Raw genomic sequence first — 26,514 nt, forward strand, 5'->3', positions numbered from 1 at the left:
AGTATTAAATAAATTACATTTTTAATACATTTCCTGTTTACCTGCTTTCAGATTTCCATTTCCCAAACTGTTCGCCAGCGTCACCTCTCAGATCATCAATGCCACCATGTCTGTGTACCAGGAGGCCACTAAGAACCTCCTGCCAACCCCAACCAAGTCCCACTATCTCTTCAACCTTCGAGATTTTTCACGCGTCATCCAGGGCATCTGCTTATCACGGCCGGAGACTGCAGACGACCCTATGGCCATCAAACGCTTATGGGTGCATGAGGTAACTGCAAACACAGTTTTATAGGCCATATAATGAAGAAAGTAAGAAAGAAAGTAAGAAAGCTAAACTGATGTTGAAATATCCTCTCATGCAGGTTCTGAGGGTGTATTATGACCGCTTAGTTCATCCGTCTGATTGTGCATGGATGGTGGGCTTCCTGCAGGAAGTTTCTAAGTCTCATCTGAAAGAAGATTTCCATCAGCTCTTCAAGCATTTGGACAGTGATGCAGATGGGCTTGTAACCGAAGATGACCTTCGGAGCCTCATGTTCTGTGATTTTCACGACCCCAAGGGTGAGGACCGCAACTACCGGGAGGTGGGTAACCCCGAGAAGCTCCGTCAGGTGGTGGAGACCCATCTTGAAGAGTACAACAATATAAGCAAGGCTCCCATGAATCTTGTACTTTTCCGGTTCGCCATTGAACACGTTTGTCGCATCTCCCGAATTCTCAAACAGCCCCGTGGTCATGCTCTCTTAGTGGGAGTCGGAGGGAGCGGCCGTCAGTCGTTGACGCGCTTGGCCGCCCATATGGCTGAAGCCGAACTCTTCCAGGTGGAGATCTCGAAGAGTTATGGGGTTGCAGAGTGGCGTGATGACCTCAAACTCATCATGCAAAAATCGACATCTGGGGAAACTCATGGAGTCTTCCTTTTCACTGACACCCAGATTAAGTTGGAGTCATTTTTGGAGGATGTGAGTAACTTGTTAAACACTGGTGAGGTTCCCAATCTCTTTGCCGTAGATGAGAAGCAGGAGATTTGTGAGCGCATGCGTGTCTTGGACCGTCAGCGTGAACGTGATAAGCAGACGGACGGCAGCCCACTGTCTCTTTTTAACATGTTTTTGGAGCGCTGTCGCAGCCAGTTGCACGTGGTACTGGCCATGAGTCCTATTGGTGACACCTTCAGAAGCCGCCTTAGACGTTTCCCGGCTCTGATTAACTGCTGCACTATTGACTGGTTTCAGGTTGGTGTCAATGTAAAGAATGTAAAGTGTTATTTTAGTGTAATTGATTTACTGTTTTAGTTTTTATACATATAATTTTTTTTATACATATTCATATTTTAAAAAGAGTAATTTTATTTATTTATTATATATTTAAATATGTAAAGTCACCTTTATTTTTATAGCGCTTTATACAATAGAAATTGTGGTTGCTCTTGTAAGTACTTACCATATCTTTCTTACTTACCTAAGATCGTACTGGGTATTTAGTTACTAAGGTAACTAAATGGGTTAAGGTTAGATTTAGGGGTAGGTTCAGGGTTATTACCTAGTTATTACCCAGTTACTGTATTTACTATAATAAGTACATATCTGTACATATCCGGGAAACATGACTGTAAAATAAAGTGCTACTGAAATAGTTTCGAAGCAGCTTAACAGATTTAAACAGGAAAGTAACAGAATTAATGATGCGTGCAAACTTCATCAAAAATTAGATAAAATCTGTGATATGAGATAAAAGTGTAATGAATCCTTATGTTCCAAAAGAGCTGGCCAGCAGATGCACTGCAGGCTGTGGCATCCCGTTTCCTGGAAGATATTGAAATGACGGACACTACTCGTGAAGGCTGTATTAGCATGTGCAAGAGCTTCCACACATCCACCATAAATCTCTCTGCAAGTTTTCTTTCGGAGCTGCAACGCTACAACTATGTCACACCAACTTCCTATTTGGAGCTCATATCTATGTTTAAGCACTTACTCCAGCGCAAAAGATCGTAAGTCATTCTGGTCTGAGAGGCTTTACATTAGAATCATTAACTGATGACTGATGACTGGTTTTAATAATTAGGTTGTCACATTTTGGCACATTTTCACATTTCATTCACATTGATGGTATCTGTTGTTACAGTGAGGTCATGAAGCTGAAGAGTCGTTATGAGGTTGGTCTCCAGAAGCTGGAATCGGCCGCCACTCAGGTGTGCACAATGCAGGTAGAGCTGGAGGCCCTTCAGCCTCAGCTGCGTGTGGCCAGTAAAGAGGTGGAAGAGATGATGGTGGTCATCGAGCGAGAGTCTGTGGAGGTATCCAAGACAGAGAAAGTGGTCCGTGTGGATGAAGCAGAAGCTAATGAGCAGGCGTTGGCTGCCAAGGCTATTAAAGATGAATGTGATGCCGATCTGGCGGTTGCTGTGCCCATTCTGGAATCTGCATTGGCTGCTTTGAACACACTCACACAGCAGGTTGGAGGAAACGATAATTTAATAATTATTCTTACTTTATGTTGCATACAAATTGCATTCTAGCGTAGCGCATGTTTGCATAGAAAAACTATGGAAAAGCAGCGCAGTGGAATGGAAAAGCACATTCTGTGTGAACTGACCCAGCTTTCCAGATGAAGCGTTCTTTAACAGATTTGGATATGTAGGTGTGCTGTAGTTGTACAATCAGTATTGTATAAAGCACCAAATAAATAGTTGACTTTTGCAGAACGTGCCATGCTTGCTGTATTCTCGCATTTTACACGGCTTTGACCAGCGGATGTCACTAACGTGTGACTCCCTTCTGCTCCGCTGCTTTGCGCATGCATAGAAGTGATGATTACGAGAACGTTTCTCATTATTGTAAGGAGAAAATTAGTCCCTAGTGAAAACTAAATATACTAAAATGTATTTTAAATACATTTATTTTATGCTAAGTATACTACAAAACATTTACATATTTATGTACTTAATATAAATACCCTGTAATTGTACTTTTAGTATACTAAATTGGTATACTTAAAGTCTGCTAAATTTGTATTTAATGCACTTTAGTTATCCGGAAATAGTGCTGAAGTTCAACTAAAGCTATACTTAAGTACATTTGACTGTGCTAAAGTGGAACTATAGGCTGTATGCACGATCACTTCCGCGTTTTGTCTCAGCCCGCCCAGTTACATCCGGTGCTGCGTCAGAAGCCGTTTTTGCATTCGGTGGAGATAATGGTAAATTACACTCGCTGTTTACAAGAACTTCCAGCGGTTAACGTGAATGATGTTAACAATATTGTGAGGCAGTTAGCTGTCACACCTAAGAGTAAGAAAGAGAAGGGCTTTAAATTATATATTTCGATCTACATCGACAACTTTGAGGGTGAGTATTCTCTCATATCATGCGAAATCCGACTAGCGAATTGGTTTCTAAAATCGCTGTGTCCGTTTCTGGGAAAATTTTGAAAGTTGTGGGGAAAGTTGAAAGTTTTGCAGCTAGTACACTTCGCTATAGAACTATTCGTCGATGTCTTGCTCTGGAGGCAGTCATATGCAAATGTATTTGCCCGTGTGACGTCACAAGTCATCCAATATCAGAACAAGCTGTTTTTGATTAAAAATAAATGCTTTGTTTATAATGAGGAGGAGGTTTTAAGGCGAGACACTACAGGTGAATAGGGTAAAATTTTTAACTAGCAGATATCACCATGAAACTTTCCCAGTTGATTACTTACATTAAGATGAGAAAAAAATGTATTACAAGTTTTCTGTAATTTAATGTTTAAATATGCAAATTAGGCAATATCTAATTAAATATGCGCTAATTTGCATATATTTTAAATTTTAATATTATATTTTAAATCTGAGTATTGGATGAAGCCAGGTTAAAAATAATTTTTTTCATTGTGTTCACATATTAGATGGGAAAAAAATTACAGAGGGATTTATGGATACCTACTTTTGTTATCCTGTAAATCAGAAAATACTGTCAATAGCTTTAAAAAAATGATTTTCGCCATGTTTTTTGGAATAAAATGTTATATAAATCAGGCTAGGAATAATATATTTACAAATCCCTCTGTAAATGTCTTCATAATATAACTAGGTACAAGACTGGAAAGTTTGGTGTATATAGGTGCTACTGAAGTGGAGATTTCGGACTTGGAGTATGAGAGAAAAGTCATTTTGAGAAAACGGGCTTTAAAGATTTATCATCAGCCAATGAGAATGCGCATTCAGTCCTTTTACTTTCACGATTGGTTGCTGATAAAAAGGAAATGACCATATTTGGATCCGACAGCATTGTACAGAAGAGAGAGAGCTTCATAACGGTGCTTCTGATGACAGGGTGACGGCAGAGATCGCGGAGCAGCATGTTGATTAAGAACGCAAACTTTTGTTGCATTTATGAGAAATCTACAGACGCAAACAGACAAAGTGTAATAAAATAAAGACCTAAATGTGTATTTCGGACTTTTTTTCACCACAAGTCTGAAAGAAGACGTTATTGAAGACAAATATCCCAAAATCTCAAAATTGACCAGTAAAAAAAAAAACGATGTTTTTGCCTGCCATGTCTCGCCTTAAACTATGAAACTTGCAGGATGTTTTGATAGTACAAAGACCTCTTATATGTCAAAAGATCAAGGCAATTTTGATTTCTCATGTCATGACTCCTTTAATATGTACTTTTTAAACTGTTGCATACCATCGATTTTCAATTAATCAATCTGTACCACCCTCTGTAGGATATAACTGTGGTTAAAGCCATGAAGAATCCCCCAGCTGGTGTCAAGTTGGTGATGGAAGCCATCTGCATCCTGAAAGGCATAAAACCAGACCGTGTCCCAGACCCCTCAGGCTCCGGCAAGAAGGTGGAGGACTTCTGGGGCCCAGCGAAGAAACTGCTTGGAGATATGAAGTTTCTCCAGAGCCTTCATGAGTACAATAAAGACAATATTCCAGTCAACTATATGAGCGTCATCCGCAACAAATACATCACCAACCCAGACTTTGTTCCGGAGAAGATCCGCACGGCCTCCGCTGCTGCAGAGGGGCTCTGTAAATGGGTTTGTGCCATGGACTCCTATGATAAGTGAGTTATAGCTAAACTAAAGGTGCGGTCACATTAGCCAATTTTTGCAGGCAATAAATGTCCATTGTTTATTGTCAATAGTGTAGTGATGAATGATAGTGAAAAGTCACTTTCAAACAATGCAGCTTTCTGTTCATCAATGCAGAGAATTAGCTACAAAAAATTCCTGATCACACTATTGAAATATTTGAATTACATCATCAAAACATTCGCTAAACAATTGTAAATGTGACCAGACCTTAATTCACAATTCAAGACATGAACAATAAACTGGATTTTATATGGGTCTCCAATACATTTTTATTTTAGAAAATGTGAAAAATATTTTTTGTCAAGAAACTTCTTTCTTTTCCCTTTCACAGAGTAGCAAAGGTTGTAGCCCCAAAGAAAGAGAAGTTGAAACATGCAGAAGAGAAGCTTAAGGTGGCCATGGAGAGCCTCCAAAAGAAACAGGCTGCTTTGAAGGAGGTCCAGGACAAACTGGCCAAACTACAGGAGACCCTGGAAGCCAATAAGAACAAAAAGGCTGACCTTGAGAATCAGGTAGGCAGAGGACAGTAGTCACAAAAAAGAGGCTACACAAGGTTCTCACAATCAACAAACGGTTCGCTACTGTTCCTGAACCGTTGTGTATTACACAATGTTCAACTATTTTTCTGACATTCTTTGTAACCTCTCCTCCAGTGCAGCCCAACCCTGTTGAAAATGTCCGCTCCTTGCAGGAAGTTTGTTTATTTAGGAATTTAGTTTGTGTTTTTACATCAAGAGGAGTTGAGGGAATGTTTTCCTTTTCTTCTTTGTTTACTTTCCTTCAGATCATTTTTATGTTCGAACTTTGAAGTTGTATGAGTGAAGCCTTTGTTTCTAAACCCACACAAAAACACACAGGGGCACACACACACACACACACACGCACACGCACTGTTCTCATTTGTCTGTGGAGACTGCCTGTCAGTTTAGCGCGTTTGGGTAAACCAAGCATCACCAAGGCCCTGCTGCCGTTTTCTGCCCTATTTCACTTCCTTTCATGTTCCTTCTTCTTTTTTCCCCCCTTCTCTCCATGTTTGTAATTCAGGTTGTCTATTTTCCCTATTGGAGGGTAGAAATTGTTTATGCCATGCTCTCTCAAGCATGGCCAGAATCAAGGCACTTGAATGCACTGAGGAAAACCTGTTATGCTGTACCTGAAGCTCCACTGGAAAGGCCTCTTTTAAACTGTTTTCTCACTTTGGGATATGAGTTGGAAAGACCAGGAATTATGGAGGAATTCATCTCAAAGACAATAAAGTGTCCATGATGCCTGATGCACCAATGTCACATAGAATTAGTGAAGTATCTTCACAGGAAGCGAGTAAGATGTTTGGATTGCTGTCAGCTTCGTGCCCTAGCGCTGAGCTTCTATCACTCTGCAGTAGCTGTGCAAGCTCACTCTGTCATTTCAAACAAAGATTGATGTTTCTCTAGTGCCAAACTGTGGTTTCAAGGATCCATTTATCTGTTATGATGAAAGAGGACCTGCACTAGTGGATCAGACATTCTATTAGATGCTTTATTTGGAAGGATGTTTGTTTAGTAAACATTCATTTCTGGTCACAAATTTTTTATATAAATGCAGTCATATCTGATCTGCCTTTTCTAAACGTATGAGTAGCTGATTCTCTTTGAATACAGATGACAGCCACATTTAGCCTGCTGTATCTTTGATGCCAACACCTGTTTCTGCCTGTTTTTAAATGGTGACTGGCCTTTAGAATAGGGATGCGCCGATCCGATACTGCCATTTTTGCCGGATCGGGTATCAGTCAGACGAGGCCGATCCAAATCCGATATTGTGCTATAGCCTACTATTCAGTGTTATTGTTAAGCCCCACAAAACGCACACAAACATTATAAAGCACCATAAGTTTTCGTGTACAATATTATAACTGTTCTGAAGCCATTATATAGTATAATGTGAGATAGAAATTAATATTTAAGTCGTTAAATTCAAGCTCAGGTAAACGTTTCCCTCAGCTGCGGCTGTCAATCATTCTTCATTCAGCATTCAAACAGCGCGTCGCGTTCGGTTAGGACAGTTAACACGATAAAACTCTCTCCAAGATGATTCAATGTAACTGTTATTATACTTGATCTGTAGATAAAGGTCTATGGTTTCGCTTAAAACAACTTTATCTTGCTGGACTTTATTGCTGTAACCGTTACCTTAATCATGTTACTTTCTACCGGGTGTCTGTTATTAGATCACAACACTGGAGTAAAGTCAGAGCACTATTTGTTCTTCACGCACAGTTACTGAAATTTAAAACTGTTAAAAGAAAATGCCGAATAAACTATTGCATAGATAGATACTGTATAATACACTACGCATCAATATGTATTTTCTTTGTGCTTTAAACTTTTCAATGCGGACTCGACGCGCTGCGCGCTGTGACTCGTGTTGCTTCAAGCGCATCATTCTGCGCTCGCGATGCGCATAAGCGCTTTGTGCCGCACTGCATTGGAGCCTTTCATATCATAATACAGTGACGCAATGAAAGATTATCAATAGCCGTTCTTGTTCCGTCCTATCTATCATATGTTGATACCTCATTAAACAGCTGTGCTATACATTTAAAAAATGTCTTAAAAAAATTATAGTAGGCTATATAAAATAATTGATATTTTTGATTTTTATCTTGTTTTTCATGAATGTATTTTACAACAATACAAAGAGCAATGTGCAAAGTTTTACCAGATTTAGTGTTACACTTAATGTCTCTAATTTGTTCCCCAATAAACGTTTTTTTTTTTTTTTTTTTTTTTCACAAAATGTTCAGATTTTATACAATTATTGTGCACTCGTGATTTTCCTAGACTAAATTTTACTGCTGAATTATCCACTAATCTAGTTTATAATAGCATTTATGTCAGATTATTATCATATATTTTGTTGTTGTTGTTGTTGTTGTTGTTTTTCTTTATAATGAAGTTGCCTGTATTAAAGGAGAAGTTCACTTTTAAAATGAAAATTCTGTCATCATATACTCACCCTCATGTTGTTTCAAAGCTGTATGAATTTCTTTCTTATGCTGAACAGAAAGGAAGATATTTAGAAGATTATCAGTAAACAGACAGTTTTTGGGTCCCAATGACTTCCATAGTAGGAAAAAAATATACTATGGAAGTCATTGGGACCCAAAAACTGTCTGGTTACTGATAATCTTCTAAATATCTTCCTTTCTGTTCAGCAGAAGAAAGAAATTCATACAGGTTTGAAACAACATGAGGCTGAGTATATGATGACAGAATTTTCATTTTAAAAGTGAACTTCTCCTTTAAGTAGATTGTGTTTAACACACAAAATAGTGATTATCAGTTCAACACAGTTATAGAAATTCTACTTGATTTAAAAAAAAAAAACTGCACTGGTATCGGTATCGGATAGGTATCGGCCGATACTCAGAATTTTTGGTATCGGATCGGATCGATTCTGAAAAAAATTGTATCGGTGCATCCCTACTTTAGAACTGGCCCTTAGTTGTTATGGTACATATCAGGGAAGAAGTGTGTTATAATATTGTTAAAAACTGTTGTGCTGCTTGATATTTCTGTGGAAATTGTGACTTTTTTGTCAGGGTTCTTTGATGAATAGAAAGTTCAAAATAACCTCATTTATTTCAAATAGAAATCTTCTGTAACATTATAAATGTATTTACTGTCACTGTCACATTTGATCAGTTAACTGTGTCCCTGCTGAAAAAAACTTACTAATCTCTTTAAAAAAAAAAAAAAATCTGACCCCAAACTTTTGCATCCTTTTAGTCTCCTTATTTTCCTTTTGTTCTTTTTCTGTAGGTGGAGTTGTGCAGTAAAAAGCTAGAGCGTGCAGAGCAGCTCATTGGTGGGTTAGGGGGCGAGAAGACCCGCTGGAGTGAGACTGCCTGTGACTTAGGCGAACTCTACAACAACCTCACTGGAGACATTCTCATCTCTGCTGCTATAGTGGCCTACCTGGGTGCCTTTACCTCCAGTTTTAGACAGGTGTGCCAACACAGAAAACAATCCATTTCTATTGCTAATCCAAGTGCTTATCAACCCACGTTGTTCATATCAATAAAATATTAATAGCAACATAAACTAAAATCAATTACTTTTATCAACTATGTAAATGCATCCATAAGTACGCAAGCACACATAATTAAAATCTTCAAGCACAAGGATTTAAGATGCAGTCACATTACCGTTGTCGTGCAAATTTTTATGGGGGAAATCCAGTCATTTTAGACAAAATTTATGCGATCTAAAATTTCGCGTAAAGGCCAAAGATTTCCCCACGCAGATTTTGCAACTGGTTCAAGTTGGTCGTTCAGATTCGCCACATTGATCAACAGAAAGCTGTTTAGTTGAAAGTGACTTTGTGAGCTGTGCTTCATACTGTACGTCGATACACTATTGACAGAAGACATTTTTGCTAATGTGACCACACCTTTATTCCCTTATTTGTAAGATTGCACAATTTAACAAAATATTTTAATTTACTGTTAATGAGAAATTACCTAGCTAACACTGAAAATTTTAATATAATGTTTTATTGTCCAAAGTAAAATCCTAGCAATATTTTGCAGCGCAGGAGAGTCTATTGAACTTTGAAAGGCATCTGGGACAGGGTTTGTCTGGCTGAAATGTATTTGTCTTGTTTAGTTTTCCATTACTTTTCAGTCTATGCACTATAACGTGAGTGAAATTCATATTCATTTTCAGTACAGTTTATGCGTCTCAGGTGGAACGTTATTAAAGTGTTTTTGATATCCTTCTATAGACATTATTTTTACACATTTGCCCTTGTCAGCTGGTTACTCTTAACAACAGAGCAGAGTCCATAAAAAATGAATGAATTCAGTGAAAACACTTTGTACAATACCCGGGATTGCTATGGTGAGTTTAAAATAGCACTCGGGGAGCAGGGAGTAGTTTAACTTTAATATTTCCCCCTCTGTGAAAGCAATATCTTTTCTCCCAACAGAGGGTTTTTTATATAAGCTTTCGTGCAGGTACATGACACACAGCTTATTACCTTTGTGTGCACTATGTCTTTATTGGATTTAAACTGAAAACAAAGATATAGAAGCGATAATAGTACAGTCCACAGTACTATTATTAAGTTGAAACTAACAGATAAGGTTGAATCTATGGATCTGTGTTTTCAAATAGGATTTTAAACTTCTTACATGTATCAGTAGACTAACCACTCGTCAGTGGATGTTTCTGGATTAAAGCAGCTGTGATCATGTTGTCTTTCTTGAACCATGTGTGTGTTTCTGTGTTTATCTCTACAGCGAGCTACAGAGGAGTGGATTGACACATGTAAGACAAGAGGAATTCCTTGCTCCAAGAACATGTCACTGATGAGCTCCTTGGGTGAGCCGGTGAAAATCCGTAGCTGGACCATTGCTGGCCTCCCTTCAGACAGCTTCTCCGTTGACAACGGAATCATCATCTCGTGAGTTTTTTTTTGCCAATATATGTTACTTTAAATTTGACCATTTTAGAGTGCCATTTGTATTCGATATGAAATCAGACTTATTTTAGGAAGTTTCAGGTTTAGGAAACCAAACCATTTTCATATTTTATGAGATTCCTTCTAGCAGCATATAAATGCAGCTTTGATGAAGTGCAACAACAAAATTCTCACTATTCTCACTAGTCAGTCACTGTAAACATATTTAATCTATTTCACACTTCACACTGGATTGCACGTATTTAATTAAAAATGAAAGATAGTACATACTAGATGTGCTGGAGATATAGATTTGCATTCTGTAGCAATACCACAGTTTGGACAAAAATGTGCATGGATGTACTGTATTGCTGTAACGGATCAATACTGAAAATACAACTTTTAGACACATGGTAAATACTGCTATTTAACAGTAGAAGTGACCTATGAATGACTTGTTCTTGAGTTGAGGAATAATACAACAAAAGCAGAATTTTTTTGTTGAAACATTTTGTGATAATATTCTTAAATATGTGACCTGGAAGTTATTAGAAAACTGTCAATTTTGGATAAGATGGAGATGATTTGTCATGGACAGGAAACTCTTGTTTGTTGAGTATTAGTGAGATGTTTGTTCTCTGCAGTAATGCCAGGAGATGGCCGCTGATGATTGATCCTCAGGGCCAGGCCAACAAGTGGCTGAAGAACATGGAGAAATCCAACAGTCTCCATGTCATCAAGCTCAGTGATGGCGACTTTGTGCGCACACTAGAAAACTGCATCCAGTTTGGCACTCCAGGTGAGAGGTGACAGCTTTTAAACACGAGGACAACAGAATTCTGAAAATGAATTTAAAGCTTAATTTTATAATACTCATATCACTGCTCGGACAGGTCATTATCATGTCTTTTTCTTTTTTCTTTTTTTCTTTTTTTGCCAAGGGAACAATCAAATTTAAGAGTATTCGTTTTGGTCTTATCAAATGAATCAAATGCAAAAATCAAATACATAAACAACAACAAAACAAATAATAAAATAAACTGTTCTCACAGGTGCAATACCAGTATTTCTCCCCAGGGGTCCCCCTCCACCATGAAAAACAAGCACACATCACAGTTAGATCCAAACCAGTGCATGTTACCTGTTGATAAATGTACTCATTCTCTCTCTTCCCCTGGAGCAGCATAGTTGTGTCTTGTACATAACGCATAAAGCCTGAAAGCACAATTTCCAGCTAATTTTACACTCTTGAATGCAAAGGAGACCCAGGGGTGGACCCAAACCGCAACACGAGATGCGCAAATGAGCCAAGTAATCTTGCCTTAGGTGCCTCTGTCTTCCATCCTCAGCTCCTCCTCATCGGTGTTGCTCTGGGATGAAAGGCAGCTGTGTAGGCAGGCCGGTGCTTAGCTGTCTTGTGTGGATTGTTTTTTTGTTACCGGTCACCTCTGGAATTTGCATTGAGTTTATTTATTAATTTCTTTTCTTTCTTTCTTTTCCTGTTGCATTCCTTCAATTCCCTCTTCTACCTATTTTTCTTGTGAGCAGATCAAATAAATGCCTCTGCAGCTTTTGTTTGGTTTTAGCTTAACTGTAATCATTCATCCATGGTGTGTTGTAGTATTGCTGGAGAATGTTGGGGAAGAACTGGACCCCATACTTGAGCCCCTGCTGCTGAAACAGACTTTTAAACAGGGTGGCAGTGTCTGCATCCGGCTGGGTGACTCCACTATTGAATATGCTCCAGATTTCCGGTTTTACATAACAACAAAGCTACGAAACCCACATTATCTACCTGAGATCTCAGTCAAGGTGAATCTTCTTTACATGTGAAGTCACACACGAATGCGCACAGGCATACACACAAACTAATGTCTGCTTCTAAACAAGTTTGTGTAAACAAACTCTTATGCTCACTAAGGCAGCATTTATTTGATCAAAAATACTGTAAAAACTGAAATATTGTGAATTATTATTATTACAAATTAAAATAACAGTGTTTTATTTTAATATATTTTATTCCTGTGATGGCAAAGCTGAATTTTTAGCAGCCATTACTCCAGGCTTTAGTGTCACATGATACTTCAGAAAGCATTCTAATAGAGTGGTGCAGGGATGTCGTCAAAACCCAGAAGTCTAATTCGCCACTTCACTTGTTCCCTCCTGATTTTCCTATGAGGTTTTATAATAGGGTTTTTATATTCATGAGTAAAACAAGGTCTGCAACATAAATTACACACACCCATATCAAAAACTTGAATTTTATTTTAATAAACATATGTTTGAAATAAGTGACTAGATAAGAACAGTTGGGCTGTAAAAGTGTGCGCAGTTCACGTTGTAGAGCAAATGATCAAGTTATGTTTACCACAGACCTTATTTCACTCATAAATTAAAAAACAAAAAACAAAAAAAACATTGCTCCACTCTGCTGCTTTGGTGCTTAAAACATGTCCTATTATTACTATTATTATTATTATTATTATTATTATTATTAATATTATAATTATCATCACTGTTGAAAACAGTTGTGCCTCTTAATAGTTTTTGTGGAAATATATACATTATACATTTTTTAAAGATAATGTATAGAAATAACAGCATTTATTTGAAATGGGAATCTTTTGACATTACAGATGGCATTTATAAATGTCATTATAAATGTCTTAATCAATTTATTTCATTCTTTATGACTAAAAGTATTAATTCCTTTCAAAAATAAATCTTCCTAACCCCAAACTTTTGAACGGTAGTGTACACTGATTTTAATATACATTAAATGACCTCTCTTGTCCTTGAATTAATCTTTTGTTTCTGTATGGTTTTGAAACACTCTGATGTTTTGGTCTGTGATGGGGACTTGAGTCAGTGTCATTAAGTGTACAGTCTTTGAAAGCATCAAAGTTAAAAATTAAGATATTTTAAAATTGTATTTAGTGAAGCTTTCTCCCCTGAGAAGTGTTTTAATAACATGGTGGTTAGTCTCATTCAAAGGAGCCATTAACCTTGCTGTCTTCTACATAAAATCTTCTTAGGTTAAACTGCAACCGGAAACTGATAAATAAATCATTGGCCAGTTGAGAGTTTTTTTCATGACACTTAAAACAAAAAAACTTATTCTAGCTCTTCTGCCATAAAATCATAAACATGCACATAGAAAACATACTGTATGCATAGAATACTATTAAACTTTGTCTTAAAGTGTTACAGACAGTCTTCATGACCATTGTTTAAAATTTAATTAAAAGGGCTGGTGTGCCATTTCTGTGCCACTAGGGCCACCTAAAGGATTTGCAAACAATATTCTGAACAATCATCTGCCCTAAACTCATTGGTTGAGTCAGTTTTGCTGTGTCAGGCTGGTCTGCATACTTGAACAAATTTTTGAACTTTCAAAAAAATACCTGCTTGAAATACCTGGACTCTGGACTTGATTTCTTAGCAACCACCTAGACTCCTTAATGAGTCTGAGATATCATTTCAATATAGGATGATGTAGGAGCATGTGGTGTTCACAACAGGATAAAACAAATGATATTGTTGAGGAACATCAGGATTACAATTCTTCATCACAAAATGTGTTCCACCAAAGACTCACATGTATCACAGCCGGTAATTAAAGAAATATTAGGTCTGATAATAGCAAGCAAGCAGTCACAAAACCTTGGAGGATATAATTTTCTAGAAAAGTTAGTTTTGTGATCGGTTACGCCATATCCATAAAGTGAATCTGTGGCCATTTGAGGCTCTTGTAAAAAATAAACACAAGCGTCTGCTCTCATTAAAAATAGGATTCTAAGAACAGCTGCCCCCAGCATTGTCAGTGTTTTTCTCCTGTTTTGTTCAGGTGACACTGCTGAACTTCATGATCACCCCAGAGGGGATGCAAGACCAGCTGCTGGGCATTGTGGTGGCCAGAGAGAGACCTGACCTTGAAGAGGAGAAACAAGCGCTCATCGTACAGGGCGCTGAGAACAAGAGGTATCACCCAGAAACACAATTAACCTGACAGTTTAGTCCTATGGGTTCCTTACTTCAAATATTGTGTCTAAAAGCAAGACAAGTTGAATCCTTGGGTACATAATGATCTCCTTATGAAGTGAGGGCAAAGAGCAACATGCTCTCTCTGTGCAGTCATGTCAAAAACAAACCAAACAGGTATTGCACATTTGTGTGTTTATCCATGTACTTTCTCTCTCTTTACTTTGTAGACAGCTGAAAGAAATAGAGGATAAAATCCTAGAAGTGCTCTCTGCCTCCGAGGGGAACATTTTGGAAGATGAGTCTGCTGTTCAGATCCTCTCATCTTCTAAGGTTCTGGCCAATAAGATCTCTGAGAAACAGGCTATTGCTGAGGTTACTGAGCAGAAGATTGATCAGACACGCTTGGGCTACACCCCCATCGCCATCCACTCTGCAATTTTGTTTTTTTCCATCGCTGACCTGGCCAACATCGAGCCCATGTATCAGTACTCTCTAACCTGGTTCATCAACCTCTTCATCATGTCCATTGATAATTCTACAAAAAGTGACCTTCTTGAACAAAGGTGCTATGTCCCTTCCGATGTTATTTTTAAAGCATGTCTATTACAGTAATGTATTGTGTTTCATCTTAATTATGGCATGCTTTGAAAAGTCAAAGTTGCAGCTATAAGACACTTTGAATCTAGCACATATAGATACTTAATAGGATAGGTCAAGTTCTATAATTATGTACTTACCCTCATGTCTTTCCAGACCTCTGTGTCATTTTGGTTTGTTTTTTGTCCATTCAGTGAAAGTATGTTCTACAGAAGATAGAAAGTCATACAGGTTTTGGAATGTCAAAAATTATGACAGAACATTCATTTTTAATTGAAAACTCCTTTTAAAGGCACCACAGTTTCCTGAGAGACTATCTCTGACATGGATTCTGCTGTAATATGGACGTGTAGTGTGGGGAGGTTTTTTAAACAAAAGAATATGAATACATTGTTTCCCTGTATGACTACTACGTCTTACTCGGCCAGTATGGCGTTCTGATGTGAGTTTGATATCTGAGAGCTGTGAGAATATTATGACACTTCAGTCCAGGGCAGAAAGAATCCTCTGGTTAAAAGAACACATTGCCAATTCTCTATAGGACAGAAACACCAAAACCAGATCTCTAAAACTTAAGAGAGTGCTCTTAAAGCTCTTCTTCAGTAGCAGCAGGTGTTTATTTAATATTTTTAAAAGTGTGTTTATCTAAAGTGACATTTAAAAAGATTTAATGTCTAGTCCAGTGGTTCTCAACCTGGTCTCCAAGACCCAATCAGACTGTGGTTCTGGAACTTTTTGGCTCCAGGGCCCCCCATTTTCCACTACAATATTCGAAAGTCCCATGACATTTTCAGGTTTTTTGTGATTTACTAAATAGAGATTAAGGATACTGATTTGCAAAAATTTGTACCTGATAAAATTTCAGAACTTGGCATAACCAGAAAAATATATATTCATTACCTTTCTTACTTTAGGTGACTTTTTCAGGTCTAGGAATCACACTTTTTTGAAATTAAGGCTTTCTCATATATAAATCCTGGTTCTTCAAAGAAGAATGATAAGTTCTTCATATCTTATAATAATATCTTGATTAAAATGTAAAAAACACTGAAAATATAATTTTTAGATTGTTTATTATTATTATTGTTATTGTTGTTGTTATTATTATTACCAGAGATACATATCAGCTCAGATTAGAGGGTAATGATTTGGACAAAGTAAAAAAAAAGGTTGAGAACCACTGGTCTAGTCATTGAACACAAATATAATAATAATAATAATAATAATTCATTACATTTATATAGCGCTTTTCTCAGCACTCAAAGCGCTTTACATAGAAGGGGCAATCTCCTCAACCACCACCAATGTGCAGCATCCACTTGGAAGATGCGACGGCAGCCATATTGCGCCAGAACGCCCACCACACACCAGCTTACTGGTGGATTAAATATGATGATTATTAACATCAAAGCTATAAGGATATTGATAAATTCCAATGAAAACGAGAAGAAACCTTTTATAGCAAACATACAAATATAACTAAATGTAGTTTTTGGTTTTGCGTAATAAAATTCTGTATCAAAATTTTAAGGCCAGACAAGTAGTTTAAGGCTTGGTTTGTAGGGAATTACAAACCTGCGCACATATATTCAAATGCGCATAACTATAGAATTAATTCTTGATGCGCACGTGAGCGCCATCAGTGTTTCTCACAGGTTCGCGTATAAAGTCTGTGTAGAGAGAACGATGTCGTCTTAGCGGCCTCTAATTTAATAACTAATGATCCTTGCGACGGAAGTGAATCAATCAAAACTAACTTTAGCTGGAAAATATCTTTATTCAAGAACCGCTATAAAACCAAAACAATCTCTGTTACCTTAAATTATCCGTTTATTACTGTAAAGCCGCTTTTAAAATCTACATTGTTAAAAGCGCTATATAAATGAAGATGACTTGACTAGTCCTAAAAACAAGTGTGGTCTAGTAACATTTAAAAGTTTTTTTTTGTGTATTATGTTTAATGTACATCACATCACTCATTTTTTCAAAATGTTGAACTGATTTCTGCCACAATGCTTTCTCTGTGTATTTAGACTCCAAATTCTGAAGGACCATTTTACGTACTCGCTTTACGTCAACGTATGTCGCTCTCTGTTTGAGAAGGACAAACTCCTCTTCTCCTTCTGCCTCAATGTCAATCTGCTCAAACACAACAAGCTTGTGAGTAACTGCCTCCACTTGCGCACAGCTGTGATTTATTGAATCAATAAACTTGGGAAAGACAGTGCTTCATCTGATAAATAATAGTAAGAATGAAGAGGTTACTCTCACACAGTCATCTTAAGGTTAATGACTTGCATGCATCAGTCTGACGATGTTTATATCACGACTGTTTAAATGGTCCTGCAACATTCGTCCACATAAACACTAGTTTAACCGATTTAATCAAAGTTTAATTGATTTATGATCCATGTTTGTCGCACTGGCTCTCCATGCCTGAGCTGTTACTCAAGTTTCAACTGTCTATCATCCATTTATTGTACTGTCAGTAGTTTTGTCAGCTCCTGAATCATGTGGTGTGGGGCTGATGCACCAGTACATTTATTTTCATATACTGCTGCTTTTCTGTCGGTGACTTTAAGAATCATTTGATGTAGCTCTGTTCTTTTGAGTTGGATGTTTAATCAAGCACAGCTGCTGAAAAACAAATTGTGCCTAAACTCAGTGAAGGAGAATTTTTATTGCAGATGTAACTGAATGAAGTAATGCGTGGACAACTTTCCCCTACCACCTTCTGTTCCCTTCTCTTTCAGGTGGATGACAATGAATGGCGTTTTCTCCTGACAGGTGGTGTGGGTCTGGATAACCCTCATTCGAACCCCTGCACCTGGTTGCCTAAAACATCCTGGGATGAGATCTGTCGATTGGATGAGATGGATTGCTTTAAAGGCCTGCGGAAAGACCTGGCTCGACACCGGGACGGCTGGAAAGAGGTTTACGATAGCAAGGTGCCATTGAGATTAAGCACACACCATTTCTTTCCTGCTCAGTGGTATGAAATGGACAGGGGAAGTATGAAAGGAACACCAGATTTTTCATTTTATGGTCTGTGTGTGTTCTGCAGGACCCCCAAAACGCTGCATTCCCTTCGGAGTGGCAGGAGAAACTAGGACATTTCCAAAGGATGTTGGTCATAAGATGCTTACGGCCAGACAAGGTAAGGCTCTTTTTATTGCGTTTATTAATATACCTTGGATTGGATTGTAAGAAAATGTGTACTTTTATTCAGTAAGGATGCATCAAATTGATCAAAAGTGAAAGTAAAGACAATTTTAATGTTACAAAAGATTTCTATTTCAAATAAATGTTGCTCTTTTGAACTTCTTATTCATTAAAGAAGATAAAAAATATATCAGCACCACAAATGTTTTCAACATTGATAACGTTTGAGCACCAAATCAGCATATTAGAATGATTTATGCAGGATCATGTGACACTGAAATACTGAAGTAATGGCTGCTGAATATAACAGTCATTTTAAATGTTTGTATTATTTCACAATATTTTACTGTATTTTTTTTATCAAATAAATGCAGCCTTGGTGAGCATGAGAGGCTTCTTTAAAAAACACATCAAAAAATCGTATGTATGTTATAATGTGGAGTATCAGTAAAAACCTCACATTTGGACTTCTTTTCTTGTGTCTACCCATCTCAGATTGTTCCCATGGTTCAAGAGTTTGTGTCAGAGAACTTGGGGCAGCAGTTTATTGAGGTGCCACCCTTTAATTTAGCCACAGCTTTTGCGGACAGTCACTGCTGCGCTCCGCTCATCTTTATCCTGTCCCCAGGATCAGACCCAATGGCAGCACTGCTCAAGTTTGGCGAAGAGCAGGTACAAACAATTATAGGCTTTTGAGATTGAATTATTCTGTATTAGTAGAAAGATGATTTTTTTTTTACATCTGGAATGCTGTTTTGGTTTGTGATGGGTGATGGTCTTTTATTATTAACACTGTGTTTGGCTTGTTGTTCAGGGTTTCACAGGTAACAAACTGACCTCCCTGTCACTGGGACAGGGTCAGGGCCCCATCGCCATGAGCATGATTGAGACTGGTGTGAAGGAGGGAACCTGGGTGGTTTTACAGAACTGCCACCTGGCCACCTCTTGGATGTCCACCCTTGAGCGTGTTTGTGAGGTAGTACATAAATATTTGATGATCCAAACATGATGGAACAGTAGCTTTTAATATTATTATTTTCACACCCACATTTGCTACTTTATGTAGACTATTATTTTCAATGTAAAATACTCTTTATCATTTAAATGCATGCATTGCACGTCCAATGTATGCGTGTGTACAACATAAAACAATGTGCAGTGGAAACACTCTGAAGCAGCACTTTGAATTTCTGACAGGAGCTGAATCCAGATACCGTTCACCCAGACTTCCGCTTGTGGCTGACCAGTTACCCCTCTCCCAACTTTCCTGTGGCTGTACTGCAAAACGGAGTCAAAATGACCAATGAGGCTCCCAAGGGTCTGCGCTCCAACATCATCCGTTCTTTCTGCATGGACCCTATATCTGACCCTGAGTTCTTTGACAGCAGCTCAAAGCCGGTAGGTCACAGGAAATTCAAGGTTTTTGAAGCGCTCTCAACATGATGCATATCTTTTGATGGTTGTAATGTTTATTTTTGGAGTCCTTCATAATCAAACTACCTATTAATTGTTTCAAATAAATGTAAAAAGAGGCCTTTTGTGTGTGTGTTTTAGGCTGTCTTTAAGAAGCTGCTGTTTAGCTTGTGCTTCTTCCATGCCCTGGCCCAAGAGAGGAGGAAATTTGGTCCTCTTGGCTGGAACATCCCCTATGAGTTTAACGAGACAGATCTGCGGATCTCTGTCCAGCAGTTACACATGTTCTTGGACCAGTATGAGGTGAGATCACACGTGTCTTTTCTTTATATTCACATACAAACAAATGTTCTTTTACTGTTCTTACAACACACACACACACACACACACACACACAGACTCTCCTCATCACCCTCTTCCTTTTCATGCTTTCCAGCATGCCCCTTAAACCACTCCTAAAAAAAGAACGTTCTTGACATTTTCCCAACTTCAGAGAAGCACTCCTCATACTTCCCTTCCTCCTTTCAAAACAAGCAGACTGCACCAACTGATCAAGAGCTTCCCTCAATGCTCTGACATTTCTCCAGTGCTACGGAGTGCCACCCACTGCATTAGCAAGGGAAATTTCAACAGGAAATGTCACAATCCTGCCACTCCTCTGTCCATCTTTTCATATCCCCCCTGAAGATCGTTATATCGAACCCACCAACCTGACATGCATCTCCAATTAAAAAAAAAAGTATTTGTTGAGTGGCCCTGCTTTTAAAACTTTTTTGTGTGTCTTTTTTAAAGCAATCTGAACAATAGGGTGAAAAATTGGGACACAGCCCTCACCTTAAACGTCTTTGTTAGAGTCATGCTCAAAGTAGCGTTCACACATGTAGCCACACTATTCAAAATGAAAATAAATAGCTCATATGATAAAAAAAGGTAAGTCATAATCATGAGAAATCAAACTTTCCTTGATCTTTTGAGATAAAATAGCTTCACCTCAGTCCAAAAAGAGAGTTTATTGAAGCTGAGCTGCAAAAACGATTCATCATGGAAATGGATTTGTCATTTGCTCCCTTAAAATGCTTCAGATAATTATTCGTACTAATTAAACTCATCATTCTCATCTGATTACCATCCCCAGACAATTTTCATCCACCATGTTATGTATAGGTCATCTTATTAAGTTTAGTCTTGCTTATATGGTGATTTCTCTCTGTGTCCTCACTAGGAGATCCCCTTTGATGCTCTTTGCTACATGACAGGAGAGTGTAACTACGGAGGTCGGGTCACAGACGACTGGGATCGCAGGACCCTGCGCACAATAGTTTCCATATTCTACACCCCCAAGATCATTGACGATGCCGATTACAAGTTTGACCCCAGTGGCCTGTATTACTCACCATCTGAAGGAGATGTAAGACACAATGACAAAGTGCCAAAAAGTTAAACGAAAAAACTGATGAACAACATATTCAGTCTGTCATATATACCACCATTCTAAAGTATGTTGGTTGGTAAGATTTAAAGTCTCTTATGCTCATCAAAGGCTGCATTTATTTGATCACTAAAAACAGTAATTAGAGCTGTGGAATATAATCGTTTTTTCGATGCATCGCTATGCTGATGTAAACGATTCTGCATCGATGCATAAAAACAAAAAATCGAATTAAATATTTTAATATATCTATAATATAATAAACCTGCTGCTGTCTGTCATTAATGTTAATCAAGCAACTAAAGAGAAGAGGAAATCACTCACTCACCTAGACTAAATAACTTTTGTAGCTTTAATAATAATCAATTTATTTGTAATTAATGCACTAAGGACCATGCAGTGATTTTTACATTTGATTATTACATTACTTAAATTACTTAAATGCTTCTGTTAAAAAAAGTAAAAAGTAAAGCACTGTTAATTTCATTTGTTTGTTTCTTATATTGTATTTTTGGTACTATTTGTTATTTGCATCTTCGTTCTTGTTTTTAATAACAACTAAAAACTGAATGGCATCCTTTTCCTTCCTTGATCATATTTCTTTCAAAGGAAGACCATATGCACCTCTGCAGGCCGAGGTTTCTCATTCAAAACAAAGCCTAAGAGAAAGCAATTATATGAGAAAACAACAATTCTTTTCTTTGTTCAAGCTCAGTCAAGGTGTTAGTGAGCTCAGTGGGTCAGAATCCCTCCCATATTATACGACTGTTTAAAATGACTACAGACATAATTGACTTAGTAAACAAACAAAAAAACAAGTCTTTAGTAGATGCATCGGTATGAAATTTCTGAAAAAGGGATTAAGAGTTATAAGTTCAATAACTAAACACAGCGGGTTGCTGCCAGTGGTGATGTCTGATTTATTTGTGAGCACATGTATAATCTATGCCCAATTTTATTTGGCATTTTCTCTCGAAATCTTTTATTCATGAATGTCATTTGCATAGCCATTATTATAAATGTCAGCAATCTCAAGGGTAGCCTGTTTTAAGTGCATGCCATTATTTAGCATCACCATCCTGGATTTAGTGTTGCATTAAAAAGCTGATTGTTTCCTTTTCAGTATAACAGCTACATCGAGTACACCAAGACACTTCCTCTAAATCCCTCACCTGAAATCTTTGGCATGAATGCCAATGCTGATATTACTAAGGACCAAGTGGAAACACAGCTGCTGTTTGATAGCATTCTTCTCACTCAGGTGCGCAAAACACATTTTGATTATTGGTGCAAACTAGCTAGTATAAAGTAGCTCTTAGTAGTACTATCAATGACCTGAGTGATTTTTGTAACTGTTATTTTTGCTTGATTTTGCCCTTACAGTCTCGTTCTTCAGGTGGCAGTGCTACATCTACTGATGACATGGTGTACGAGGTGGCTGCAGACATTCTTAATAAACTTCCTCAGGATTTCGATATAGATGCTTCCATGCGCAAGTACCCTACCAGCTACAATCAAAGCATGAACACAGTGCTGGTGCAGGAGATGGGACGATTCAATAAACTCCTCAAGACCATCCGGGATTCATGTGTCAACATCCAGAAGGCCATCAAGGTCAGAACATTAGCAAAACCTCTGTGAAGGTTTAGCACTTCAATCGATCATGTTTTCAGGTTCTTATTCTCTCTGGTCTGAGCACAAATTGAGCTCCAGTGGGAATTTGCAGTCTAATGGAAGCATTGTTGTCAACTATAGAATACTCCCATGTGAGGCTTCTGACAAGCTCAGCTGTTAGTTTGAGGATGTTTTCTCTCCATTTGCTCATAGCATGGTCCAGTTAGCAACGTTCATTTAGCTTTCAGGAGTATATGATGGCATTTCATGTCACGCTAATGCACAGAGTATCCATTATTGTCTAAATACATTTATTCACAATGTAAATGATTGTTGAGGGGTGATAGAAATGATATAGGATTATTATATCTGCAATACATTTATGTTGGTTCTGTTCTGTTTACTGATCTCCCTGCTCTTATCCATACTAGGCTGCATGGATGGGCAGGGAGTTCGCCCAGAACAGAACCAACATAAATGTATTGCAGATATCATTAATGTTCTTGATAATAATTTAACGTGACAACATAAATTAACAATCACCTGCCAGAACTAATGCTATGCTTGAGATTAATATAAAATAATCTCATGAGATCTCAATGAGATAATACATTTATAAATTATAAAATATATATATTTTATTTATTTATATTTTATTTATTTTTTTATTTAGAAAGTTCCATTTAAAATGATTATTCTAATAGAGTATAATGCTTATGTTTGCATTGTTCCTTAGTTTAAATAAGTTTATTATAAATTTATTATTCTCATTTTTCTGCAAAACCTTTATATAGAAGCAATGCAAACTAAAAAAAATGTATTTGAACTTTCACTCCCTGCTGAAAGAAACAAGGAAAATTCATCGTACCCCAGGGCATGTCCTAATGCTGTTCACTCCAGCTGAGCCTCCTTGTCCTTTAGTTTGACTGACAGCTCTGATCCCAGTTAGCATTACCACCCCGCAGGGTGAGAGGGATGCATATGCTGAGATCTGATCACAACCGTGGCTTTCATTTACACATTGTGAACCCTTATCCTATAATCTAACCCTAAAATAATCCCTTTATCTCTTCTGACTACAGCTTGATTTCTGCTCTGAGCAACCTCTCCTTTATCCTTTCATTATCATTCATGATCATGTATCTCTATACAACATCAAATGCAAAAAAAGTTTGAAACCAGCCCTTAGAAAGAAAACCACAACATAATTTTTCCTTAGAATAGAAAATGTCAGTATACTATAAATATGACCCCCATGAGGAATTTACACAGGTGACATACGATGGCAATTTCCATGCAATTTTGACAATTATACATAAAACAATCAGGATGGAAAGACAAAGCAATGATTGAATGCATGTGTGCATCTTGACAAAGGGACTGGTGGTTATGTCTGCTGAACTTGAGGAAGTAGTGAGCAGCATTCTGAAGGGCCGCATCCCTGCCATGTGGATGAAGTCGTCGTATCCCAGCCTCAAACCACTGGGAAGCTACATCAGCGACTTTCTTGAAAGACTCAAGTTTTTACAGGTAAACTCTTCAGTGATAAAGCATATACAGTACTTTTCATTCCACCACAGTCCATCACACTTTATTTGACATGGAAATGGTATGTTCACAGTATTTGCTTAGTCAAACTAAGTATCAAAGACTACAATCACACTACTGTTCAAAAGTTTGGGGTCGTAAGAGTTACGAATACTTTTATTGCGCAAGGATGCATTAAATTGATCAAAAGTTGAAGGCATTTATAATTTTACAAAAAATATCTTTCAAATAAATGTTGTTCTTTTGAACTTTCTATTCATCAAAGAATCCTAAAAAATCATTTCCACAAAAATATTAAGCAACACAACTGTTTTCAATGTTGATAGTGATAAGAAATGTTTCTTGTGCCCCAAATCAGCATATTAGAATGATTTCCTCAAACTTTTGAACGGGAGTGTATGAGAGAAAAAACCTTTCCTTTCTTACTTTCAGTAATACTGTGTGTTACATATTTGGATTCGATATCCACAGTTCTGTACATCATAAGAATTTCTAGTGATCAATTCAAGTATTTACTTACCTTGGGATACTCAAGTGCACATTTATACAGCAGATGAAGCAGAAAGGATTCTAGTGTGCATTGTAAGCCACGGGAAAATCACATGAAATGCAACTGACTCGCTGTCTCATTCAGTGAGCTCAGATTACAAAAGTGCTTCTGCAAAAGACTGTATTGTAAATACATTATACAAGTGCCCTTCCATTCAATAAAAGGAAAAAAATTCCAAAGACTCCTTTTAGTCTTCAAGTTATGCCTTTAGAATCAGTTAATTTTGCTTGTGATTTATTGATTTTGGTGTTTAATAATAGTATTATCTGTATCATCCACACAGTGCTGGTACATGGACGGCACACCTGCAGTGTTCTGGATTTCCGGCTTCTTTTTCACTCAGGCCTTCCTCACTGGAAGCCAGCAGAATTTCGCCCGAAAATACACCGTCCCCATTGACCTGCTCAGCTTCGACTTTGAAGTCATGGAGGACAAGGAATACAAAAACCCCCCAGAGGATGGTGAGAAAGATAAAGAGAGAGAAGGAAAGAAAAGAGTATTGACAAGCATGAAATGTAAAATATATGAAAGGGAAATGAGTTACAAGTGACAAAAGGAAAGAGAGACGCACAGTTTCATTAACCCCTCACTGCGGCTGAGTGCCATCAATCAGAGACAACATTACAGTGCTCTGACATCAGACCCCTGCTGCTCTTTCATCAGTACATGATGAGCATCTCTCCAGAGGAAACCCATCTCTCTGAGACCATCACACACTGCATGAGGCTGGTTATGTGTGGTTTTGACTTCAACAGATACTTTGTTGTGTCTACTTAATTTTTTATAGTTCAATCAGTCAGTGTATAAAATGAGGAGAGTTTTTATTTAGCGTGCATGTGTGCAAGGGTGTAAAGTACTTTTAACTTTTAATTTTTTTACTTTTAATTTTAACTGAATACTCGTACATTTTCAATGTAAAAATGATACTTATATTTCTGCATGTTTTAAATCTTTAAACCGTGGGATTGCGCGTATTGTGCACAATTTTACATGCAAATTTTGTGCTCACCCAAAGTGCACGCACATAAAGCTGCCTCTCAGTACTAAATTGAGTTCTTTTTCGCTACTTATTGCACTTAAACAGTCAAATACAGATAAAATAATGTAAAAATGCCAGTCTTGGCGAGTATTCACATAAACACAGTCGGTAATGTTTTAAGTGAATGTAAACAGTTGAGAAAGAAAACGCCTGTGTAACAGTATAATGGATCCATGCGTCAGGTCTTAAAATGACAGCAGCCTGATGAAAAATGAAATGTGGATCTCATGATCTATTTTGGGCTAGATACTGTGACTTCTCATGCAGTACCCATACTTTTTCTAATAATTAATCCTCTGTACTTTGTGCTTCTGTCAGGTGTTTACATCCGTGGCCTTTTCTTAGATGGTGCCCGCTGGGATCGGAGAACAAAACGCTTGGCAGAGTCTTTCCCCAAAATACTGCATGACGCCATGCCTGTGGTGAGAGACTGTAAAATGTCTAATCTCATTCAAATAAGGCTGATGATATCATGCATATCCTCTGATGTGGGTAGATATTACAGAGACTCAAGTCACAAGAAAGTCATTCCAGTGTAATGATGGAAAATGTATTAAACTTGCAAAAACTTGTTTCAGTGCAATTCAAAAGTTTCAGTGCAATTCAAAAAATGTTTGCTTGCAGGCAAACTATAACA

The 26,514-nt window shown here is 37.6% G+C and overlaps 1 protein-coding gene across 1 annotated transcript in view; it reads left to right on the forward strand.

The window, feature by feature from the left end:
• Window positions 1-26,514, forward strand: part of dnah7 (dynein, axonemal, heavy chain 7) — a gene marked incomplete at its 5' end in the record, with an annotated part of 85,794 nt that overhangs the window by 55,659 nt on the left and 3,621 nt on the right. Inside the window, 25 exons of the mRNA XM_084422387.1 lie at window positions 52-271; window positions 366-1,238; window positions 1,767-1,996; window positions 2,131-2,461; window positions 4,719-5,065; window positions 5,428-5,608; window positions 8,900-9,085; window positions 10,381-10,544; window positions 11,186-11,340; window positions 12,163-12,353; window positions 14,389-14,522; window positions 14,753-15,088; window positions 17,156-17,282; window positions 17,876-18,070; window positions 18,187-18,279; window positions 18,780-18,956; window positions 19,099-19,260; window positions 19,482-19,682; window positions 19,839-20,000; window positions 20,920-21,105; window positions 22,250-22,387; window positions 22,510-22,740; window positions 24,118-24,270; window positions 25,122-25,299; window positions 26,196-26,299. Coding sequence (XP_084278513.1) covers window positions 52-271; window positions 366-1,238; window positions 1,767-1,996; window positions 2,131-2,461; window positions 4,719-5,065; window positions 5,428-5,608; window positions 8,900-9,085; window positions 10,381-10,544; window positions 11,186-11,340; window positions 12,163-12,353; window positions 14,389-14,522; window positions 14,753-15,088; window positions 17,156-17,282; window positions 17,876-18,070; window positions 18,187-18,279; window positions 18,780-18,956; window positions 19,099-19,260; window positions 19,482-19,682; window positions 19,839-20,000; window positions 20,920-21,105; window positions 22,250-22,387; window positions 22,510-22,740; window positions 24,118-24,270; window positions 25,122-25,299; window positions 26,196-26,299 — 5,455 coding nt within the window. The remainder of the gene's footprint in view (window positions 1-51; window positions 272-365; window positions 1,239-1,766; window positions 1,997-2,130; window positions 2,462-4,718; window positions 5,066-5,427; window positions 5,609-8,899; window positions 9,086-10,380; window positions 10,545-11,185; window positions 11,341-12,162; window positions 12,354-14,388; window positions 14,523-14,752; window positions 15,089-17,155; window positions 17,283-17,875; window positions 18,071-18,186; window positions 18,280-18,779; window positions 18,957-19,098; window positions 19,261-19,481; window positions 19,683-19,838; window positions 20,001-20,919; window positions 21,106-22,249; window positions 22,388-22,509; window positions 22,741-24,117; window positions 24,271-25,121; window positions 25,300-26,195; window positions 26,300-26,514) is intronic.

Source organism: Rutilus rutilus, assembly GCF_951802725.1.
Source record: "Rutilus rutilus genome assembly, chromosome: 10".
NCBI classification, from domain to species: domain Eukaryota; kingdom Metazoa; phylum Chordata; class Actinopteri; order Cypriniformes; family Leuciscidae; genus Rutilus; species Rutilus rutilus.